General features: G+C 42.1%; 1 protein-coding gene across 4 annotated transcripts in view; it reads left to right on the top strand.

The window, feature by feature from the left end:
* The first annotated feature begins 614 nt into the window (after window positions 1-614).
* Window positions 615-10,024, top strand: part of ano8a (anoctamin 8a) — a 28,440-nt gene continuing 19,030 nt past the window's right edge. For 2 of the 4 annotated variants that reach the window (XM_031281026.2, XM_031281025.2), the window contains exons 1-3: window positions 616-1,444; window positions 5,553-5,663; window positions 8,052-8,184. In XM_031281026.2, the coding sequence (XP_031136886.1) occupies window positions 1,237-1,444; window positions 5,553-5,663; window positions 8,052-8,184 (452 nt within the window). In that variant the 5' untranslated portion in view covers window positions 616-1,236. Of the gene's footprint in view, window positions 1,445-5,552; window positions 5,664-8,051; window positions 8,185-10,024 lie in introns of all 4 variants that reach the window. The other 2 variants (XM_031281028.2, XM_031281024.2) reach the window with 2 other exon arrangements.

Here is a 10,024-nt window from a genome sequence, read left to right as displayed (position 1 = left end):
GACCACTAAGGCCTATATAAAAGATACTTCAGATACAGTATTAGGGGACCACCAAGGTCTATATAAAAGAGACTTCAGATACAGTATTAGGGGACCACCAAGGTCTATATAAAAGAGACTTCAGATACAGTATTAGGGGACCACCAAGGTCTATATAAAAGAGACTTCAGATACAGTATTAGGGGACCACCAAGGTCTATATAAAAGAGACTTCAGAGACAGTATTAGGGGACCACCAAGGTCTAAAAGATACTTCAGATACAGTATTAGGGGACCACTAAGGCCTAAATAAAAGCATCCAAAGAGCACCATGTCATGGGACCTTTAAACCTCATTTGCTCTCACCAGTGTATCACCGTGTGTACTTCGTCCACAGCAATCCCACCAATTGGTCCCAAAACGTCCCAGTTAGAGAGGAAACGCCGTTAACATATTCTTAGTAAATCTTTACAATCATTCCCCGAAAGAACCAAGCAGGCCTGTCTTGTTGCACGATCCAAATTTTCTTCAAAGGCACACAGAGCGGAAGGTGAGGGACATCTGGCAGAACATCTGGCGGCGCTGGATGTGAGGCAATTATTCTGGATATGTACTTCCGTTGATCCAGACCACCTAAGCTAGTTATTTCCTCCTTTTTATCAAGTGTTTATGCTATGCTAAGCTAATAGCTGTAACTTTATAATTACCATCTCTCAGCGAAAAAGCAGCAGGGGTCCACAACACATGTTTGCCAGGAGGCAGACAACCTTACTCTGTCAAATATTTCATATAAAAAGCAATAAGTAACCATTCACAAATATATGCATTAAATATCAAGTTTGGTGGCATAGATATATTCCCGGACTTATTCTAACACACAGAGGCCCTGTCATGTCGATTATTCATATACGACATTTTCGGAAACTGTCCAACGAGATTATACATAGGGCATTGTGGGACATGTAGTATAGGCTACAGTAGTGTATCCTGATTAATATGATGGAAAGCATGGGCGATTTAACCAGCTGCAGTCGTGCATGTGCAGACCTGTAGCCTGCCTGCGCGGTGTTCCCCTCAACTCTGTCGTCACGACCAGCATTCAGTCACGACTAGTGCGCGTGTACATGCCATGATCATGTTCCTCCTCCTCTATCAGATACACAAGGGTTTCCCTTTACATGCAACGGCGATGCACTAAAAACACAGTCCTCCGTGCAGTGCGCTTTTTCCAGCCCTTGAAGTATTGTGTGCAGCACCATGCAAGCGGCGGGCACCGGAGCAGCTGATAACAACGCTACTGTAAGCAGCAGCAGCAGCAGCAGCAGCAGCAGCAGCGCCGCAGACGTCGACGACAGCGACGGGGCAGGGGAGAGGATGGAGAGGACGGTGCCAAGCGAGCAGCAGGACAGGACCAACAACAACCAGCAGCAACAGAATATGTCCTTAACGCCATCCGGAGTCCTCGGTGAGTGTCGCAGAAAAACGGTTAAACAAATAAAATACTGTATAAGAGCGTGTAGTGGAGATCTGAGGAAGATGGGTATTTGTGTTCTTTTGCACACACAAAAAAAGAAGAAGAAGATGGGGATAAAATATGAAGCTACTGTGCATGGGCAATATGGTGCAGTCACCGATGCTTGAAATACTTCACTGAATGACTCACGGGAGACTAATCGTCTGTGATTGGGGTTGGATATCGGTGCGTCTTTTCTTTTCATTCACATAGTGCGCATTCCGATGAGACAGGCCCGGGAAGAGTGGGGCAGGCTAGTGGTCCACAGGTGCATGCGGGAGTCCTACGCAGCGGAGCGGGGGGGGGGACGGGGGTGCATGTCCCCACGGGCTGTGCCTGTGCTGTGCCACGCTATACTTTGAAGAGAGTAAAGATTGTGTTGCAGACTCAGGTGTCAGGTGTGTCCGCATTGCCTCAGGTGTTGAAGACTTGAGGATTTTACAGGAGAAATCTTTCAGTGGTGAGTAAGCAAATGACTGGTGGCATAACATTATTTCTGGAATTGCATTATAAGGATTATTAAGCAGCGTTGAACATTTCATATTTCACAACCTGTATTAGGTTCATCAGGGATTTATGTCATTTTCACTGAGGGCTCTGAGATTACCCATGGGATTTTCCAATGTTGAGTTGTATTCCCATCCAGCATTTCTGGCAAACAGGAGAGACTCAGGCAGAGGTCTGGATATGACCATTTAACCTTTACAATTTTAGCCTGAGCAATGTCACTGCAGTAAATGCATTCATTTGCATCTTGACTTCAAGCCAAACAATGTCAACTTTTGGAGAAAATCTCAACCACATTTTATATGGATCAGGACAGGTGATATAGGCTTACAAAATATGATATTTAAGCACATTTACACTTCCATGTCCTCTTTTGTTTGTACAACAGTCTCAATGAAATTAGTGTGATCATATGCTGATGATCACATCAGTGTGGCCTTTGAGGCTAAGACAGATCAACAGTAGTTAAAGAGCTGTTAATTATGGAATTAATGAATTTGTTTAAAATTTGGCTGCGTGCTCTCTGTGTTTACACCATCCAAGTGATGGGGAACTGGACAGTGTAGCCACCTGCAGGTCTGAATGTAATGGTCTGTCTGATATGACTTAATTGTCCGCAACCTATCCAGGCTGCCTGCCAGCTTTTTGTCCACTGCATGCTGGGAAAGGCACAAGACCAACGAGCCCACCCCCAAATCTGTGAAAAATAAATGATTATGATGATATAAGAGGGGTGGGCTTTTGATTGATTGGTTAGTTGGTTGAACTTCTGAGTAAATGTCAATGGTTGCTCAGTTCATAGACATTTATTGAAAATTGTGATGAGCTTAATTAAGTTACATGTAATTTATTATCAATCTCAAATGAGTGATATTAGAAAAAATATATACAGTACATATATGCCAAAATCAATATCTTAATATCTAAGCCTGTCTATATCCAAGATCAGTATTTATCGCTACGTTTATTTATGGAAAATGAATACAGAATCCAGTGTTGTAGTACTCGTGACCAGTCTCATGCCACTTTTTGAATGTTTCGTCTCCGAATTGACCGCATAAGGAGCCAAGACCATAACTGCCTTTTGATTATGAAGGCATTTCTCATGATACACTTAAGGCAATAAAAGAGGAGAATGAAGAAGAATATTAATTTGTTTTCTGTGGGTGGTTTCTATGGGAATGTGGATCTTTCGGATCAATTTGAGGAGTGCCTATGGTTAGCATTTTCCAAATTGTTTTGTGGCATTCAGTGTGGGACTCTATCGCACTAGTCTGATCTGGTCTTGGTCTTGAGTTGGTCTCGCCCTGCCTTGGCTCTTGACTCGGTCTAGCCCTGCTTGGTTTTGGTCTTGATTTGGTCTTGCCCTGCCTTGGTCTTGGTCTTGACTTGGTCTCGCCCTGCCTTGGTCTTGGTCTTGACTTGGTCTCGCCCTGCCTTGGTTTTTGGTCCTGACTTTGTCTCAACCACTCTGTCTTGTCTCAGTCTCAATACTCTGGTCTTGGTGATGACTTGGTCTCGATTTAGGTGGTCTTGACTACAACATTGACTGTTTCACTTATAATTAAGTAGACTATAAGCAATAGCTATCAACTTATTGCCTAGTCAAATTTAGGAAGCTCCAATAGATAGATGAATAGAAGAATACAATTTCTAGTGTGTACTCTAGTTCTTCGGTCTAAACTTGTCCTGCTGCAGATTGACATTAAATCATCTCATCATACATAAATTCAGATGTATCTACAGGTCTCATGGCCTAAATGAGCAATGATGTCACAGACAGTCAGAGAGACAATCACTTTGAAGTATTCAGAAACATACAGCAAATGCAAGAAAAACATTCAGTGACTTGGCTTAGATTGCATCATCATGTGTCACACACACACACACACACACACACACACACACACACACACACCGAATTGTTCCGGGATTTATACATCTCATTATATTTCTAAAAACATTTCCAGATGAAATCTCCTGCACAATAACACCGGAGCATGATCCTGTTGCATTGTTGTCTGACATGTATTACAGGTGCAGTACATCAAGTGTTTGTTACAGTCACAGAGTCGGCATGTTGGTCTAAAACATAATACTATAACAGAGAGCTGGCAGCAGCACTGATGCTTCTCAATAAGAGGGATGAGGCGTGCTGAAAGTAGGTGATGTGATAATGCAGTTACGCTGCAGAACGTGAAAGCCTGATCACAGACACGCACTGAGATAGTCTCACAGGGCCATTGTGTGAACAATAAAGACATCGGTCAGTCACTGGGTCTATTGTGCCTGCGGAAGACAGAGAGTGACTGACTTGACTTGAGAGTGTGACTTTAGAGCGTGTGAAAGAAGAAACTGTACAAATGAGGCCTTCGGAGCTTACACTGTATTGCCGGATGGATGGCATTGCTGGGAAGACCTGCTGCTTTGCCTATATTTAATGGTTTTAGAGACCGACTTGAAAAGCCAGTTGTTGGAATGGCTTTCTACACACCACCCAGTTTTCAGATCATTTATTTGTTTACGGCATTTGCTCAATGTCATATGACCATAGCATGACCATAGCATGTCCATAGCAAATTCCCATCAGGTCCCAAAACGTCCCAGTTAGAGAGTGAATGGCGTTAACATATTCTTTGTAAATCTTTACAATCATTCCCCGAAAGAACCAAGCAGGCCTGCCTTGTTGCATTATCCAAATTTTCTTCAAAACTTGCCATTTACAGCGTGTAACGTTAGCTTGCTAGCTCAGAGGTTCCGGTTGCTGTTCCTTGATGCGACTGGAGTTTAGCGTAAACACAAAGAAAGCGGAAGGTCCATCCGGCGGGACTTCCAGCGGTGCCGGAACTATCCGGTAAATTAATTGTCATCGATCCAGACTAGCAAACAGCTAATATTATCATCCTGAATGTTTAAAACAAATGTGACTACTGTCGCCGCATTGAGCTCAGGCTTGCACACAGGAGGGGTAGAGTACACGCAGCGGGACAAGGAGGCATTTAATTGGTTCTTTCCAAGTGGACTGCGAGGCAGTGATTGGTGGGCGTTTTTACAGCATTACAGCAGCTACAGATAACATTTCTTTGTCGCTCCTTTTTCAGAGCCCATAAGTTATTTATTGCTGTCGCGGTGTAAAGGCTAGTTCAAACAATATATAAAAAAGTGTATATTGGAAATAGTTACCAACCCTGCCTTTAACCTTTAACACTGGCTGAACAATAATTTTGGACATTTCTGTCCTTGTTTCATATGCCCTAAAGTCTCCATGACAGGGCAAAAAAATAGGAAAATATGGTGAAATAATAACATCAGTGATAAGTGGCAGAGCCTTACTAATGACTAACCTGTCATCTGTGTCCTTGATCACCCTGATGAAAAGGTATCACCATCTGTCTGTCCCCCTTCCTTTCTCACACACACACACACACACACACACACACACACACACACACACACACACACACACACACACACTGTCTTACCCTCTTTATCATCAATCCTCTGCAATCATTTTAAACTTTATTAACCCTTTCTGCCCCTCTTTCCCTTTTAGATAAATTGTTTGGGAAGCGCTTTCTGCAGGCCAGACACTACATTATGTCTCGTAAGTCCTGGCTGAAGATGGTGCCCACCGAAAACTGTGATATCCTGATGACATTCCTAGGTACGGTAAGCTCCTGGCTGTCCCCGTTGTTCATCCTGTGATGGAGCCATCACTGTAGAGAGAACAGTGCATCCTCATTAAATGTCTTTAGTGCTCAGCCAGCCACTCAGATGCATGACTGGGACTTCTCTGGGGACAATTAGATCTCATCCATTTACTGTGCCCGTTTCTATAGACCAGTCCTTCCTTTTAAGGAAGCTGCTGTTGTGGGCATAGAGTTGAGAATTGGAGGCCTTTTACCAAACTAACTTTGCACTTTGACTCAGGCAGATAAACTTCACAATGTACAAAACACATCCTGTATATTATGTTGCATGCGTACACAACACTTTAATGGGCTTTTTTGTCTAAGTATCGAAACAAAGGGATAATTCATCATTCTGATTAGTTGCAGTAAAAATGTAAGTAGTGCCAGCGTCAACACAGACTCCAGCCTTCAAAGACTTTAACCAACCAATTTTAACCAATATTAGAATGCAAAAACCAAACCAAAATACCTATCACAATGTGAGCGCATAGAACAGCTCTTGTTTAGATTGTCGTTAAATTGAACAGGAAAAGACATGTAGCTATTCAGAAAACAAATCTGTAAGGTTTTTTTTCAGCCTGGTCTCACAGAAAATGAAATGATGAAATGATCACAAACTGTTAACAGCGCATTACGTGGTGGTGGGACGGAATGTGTGAAAATTAGTAAAATATTTGAAAAATCGTGTGGCTACCACGGAAAACAATGCCAAAGTAAAGTCAATGAGAAGATGACGTAGCATTAAGAGCAACAACGGTAGCGAGTAGTATGAAAGTCAGACCAACTGACACTTTAACTATTTACAGACACACACTTCAACTACCTTTAGTGTTTCACTTCAACTGAAATTTCTTACAATTTATCTACAACTGGCAGCTTCAACTGCTTTCAGTGCTTTACTTACAAACTGGAAGTTCCACTGCCCACATGCCTTAACAAAAAAATAAAATGCTTTCACCTCCTACACTTCAACAGACACTCCAAACCCTTTCAGTACTAAAAACTGAAACGTTAAGTGCTTCAGCTTATATGGCTAAACCCACACACCTTACATTGAAACATTTGAAGACCTTTTCACTTTTCTTTTCTCCACAATGTTCAGTGTAAGCAAGCACGCTTATTTTAAATGTAGCCTTTTTTGGTTTTCTATTACTGTAAAACAGTATACATGTACCCTAAATGACATTGTATGTGTTGTTTATGATAATGAATATTAACCAGTTACAAAACTGAAACTAAACCATATGCAAAGTGCTGATTAAGATTACAAATTAAGACTTTATTGATCCAGCAAGGGGACATTACATGTATTCACTCTGTTGTTAGTTATTACACACAGGCCCGAAACACATGCATACATGCACTAATGGAGAGACGTCAGAGTGAGGGGGCCGTCCATAACAGGCACCCCAAGCAGTTGGGGGTTCGGTGCCTTGCTCAAGGGCACCAAACTTTATTTTATTACCTTTATTAACCGATTCACACTTACAATGAATAGCTCACTTATGCTCCTAACTAACATTCGGCTCATAAATGACCTATGTATGTGATATATATTACTCCAGAAGTAAAGTCTTTGCGGATGATGGATCCAAAATCTCAGTCTTTTCCAATTTGATCTTAATTGTTTTCAATTTTAGGTATAAAATGGTCCCAGTGTAATGATACGACGACGATTGAGACAATATGCTGCATACAGTTGGCTGAAACTGCTGGAATCAGATTGGAGTCTTCTCAACCTATTGAAAAAACAAGGCCCCATGATACGATAATATTAAGAAACTTATGTCACGTTACTACACTACTGCGATGTACTGCAATTTATTACCTTTTTTCCAACTTCAATTTGTGTGCGCAACTTCCTCGTGCACGCTGACGGTCACCCCTGCTCACCTGACAGAAGAAAAACTCAACTGAACCTACTGCATCTTGTGGACTGAAAAAGCCTTCCAAAAAGTTAAATTGTCATGTGCAATTCATATAATAAAAGATTGATACTTGGCGTCCGTGCATCGAAACAGTATTGCCACAGAAAATATCACGATACTATGCTGTATAGATTTTTTCTTCCACCCCTAGAATGTTTGTGTGTAATATACTGCTTGTAGACAGGGATTTAATTGGAGCGACCTCTTACTATCGGCACCACTCCACTGCTTCTTGGCCCCCTTCTGTCAGGGCGGTGAAGGATGGGTTTGGTTCAGCCTCTTGCCTCTTCTGCCTTTGGCGAACATGCCTGCAAACGTGTGAGGAATTAAAAGGAACGTTGACGAATAAAACTGCTGTTTCAAAATATGTATTGTGATGCTCATATTCACTGTCAAACTTAAAATAAAATGTGTTTTTTTCTCTCCCTCCAGATACAATAGATGACCACACTCTGCTGTGGCTCCTGAATCAGATTCGTGTTGGAATCCCACAAGTCAGCATTCAGGTTCGACAGCACAAACACACCCAGGCACAAGCCTTCTTCATCACGACAACATTTGAGAAGTAAGACTCCGAAACTCACACTGTGACTGTGCGTGTGTGTGTGTGTGTGTGTGTGTGTGTGTGTGTGTGTGTGTGTGTGTGTGTGTGTGGGCACTTGTGCTTCTGTCTTGGTTTGAACTGTTTTGAGTGAGGACATTTTGACTTATCCAAGCGGCCGATGAGTGCCGTACTTGATTTTAGGACTAAGGTTAGAAAAATGGTTAAGCATTGTGATTTAAATATTATTCATATTGGTTGTTGGAAACATTTTACTTTTGTATTTAACTGCATATTCACGGGGGTGCAGCAAAATGGCAAGAAAGGAGTCCAGTTATTACCCAGATTTACAGTTGTAAATCTCCATTAGATTTTGCAGAAAACGTCAATATTATAGGGATAGGGAACAGTCCATTAAGTCAATTAGGTTTAACAAATGTACTGTAAGCATGTGTGTTTGTATTACTGTATTTAATGCATGTGCATGAACAAAGGCAATACAGAATGTAAGAAATGTGTGTTTTTTTTGTTTAGATTTTGTTATGGATGTCTTTTATTTTAAGCATGTTGAAGTCTGGCAAGTTAAAGGAACAGTTCAACATATTGGGAGATATGCTTATTCACTTTCTTGCCGAGAACTAGATGAGAAGATTGATACCACTCTCATGTCTGTCTGCTAAATAAGAAGTTACAACCAGGGACAGTGGGCTTAGCGTAGCCGTAGCATAAAGAAGAAACAGCTTGCGTGGCCCTGTCCAAGGATTACAAGACTAGGTCAAAACCGACCCAGTTTATGGCTGGACCATGTATGGCCAATGTGCTTAACTGTGGCCAAATTGTTAAAGGGATAGTCAGCAGTGGTGTATATAATTTGAATATAGATATTAATTGCTCATTTGTAGTGGTCCCAGTAATGTTTGTTTGTTGTGTACCGAAATAGCATATCACATAAATGCGAGCACCCTAGTCAGCCCAGTGCTAGCCTCTCTTCACCAAGGGGGGTAAGCGAGCATCTGGAAAGCGTACCTCCTATGGGGAGTTTCTGAGGCTACCAAGCCATCACCTTCCGCTAGCATTCCATTGACTCCCATTCATTTTGGCGTCACTTCGACAGCGAATAATTTTACATCTGAAGCGTTTAAAGACTCTATGTGTCCATTGTTTATTTCTAAAGAAACACAACAATGTATAAACGGCTCCATTACCTTGTATCTCACGTTATGCCCCCATAGCAATTTTTGTAAAAATAGGCTAACAATTGTGTCATAACTACGTGACTTTCTGTCGCACAGTAGAGAAATTACCGTATAGTCAGGAGAAGCTCGGGGCAATCGGGGGAACGTGGAGGCATAACAGTCAAGGGAGAAGCCCATAGAGAGTCCATGAAAGCATCGGAACAAAATATTTCAGCAATGTTTTGCTCCTGTTCCTACACTCGTGGACAGCTCCTACTCACGGTCTCCGTCTCTGCAAGATTCGGAATGATTCAGATTTCTCTTGGCGCAGCTACCAGAAGACTTACAAATTTCACACAGGTTGCTCACGTCACATCTACGTCGTCAAGCTCAGTTTGAGGCTGCTCAGTAACGCGCAGCCCTTACCGGAAAAGTGCTTCTAATTGACTTCACTGGTCTCTGTCGAAGTCTATGGCGTCACTGTGTCCATTTCTTTCACTGACTATGCTCTTCACTGGCTTCCCGTCCACTTCAGACTCCAATTTAAGACCCTGCTGATCGCCTTCAAGGCTCTAATTGGTCTGGCACCATCTTATATTACGCATGTTATAAACTGGCACTCAGCCCCGAGGTCTCTTAGATCTGATGAAAAATCTCTCCTGTATGTCCCCCGATCTCCACTCAAACCT

The sequence above is a fragment of the Sander lucioperca genome, chromosome 9 (genome assembly GCF_008315115.2).
Source record: "Sander lucioperca isolate FBNREF2018 chromosome 9, SLUC_FBN_1.2, whole genome shotgun sequence".
NCBI lineage: Eukaryota > Metazoa > Chordata > Actinopteri > Perciformes > Percidae > Sander > Sander lucioperca.
This window is presented reverse-complemented; position numbering and strand designations above follow the sequence as displayed.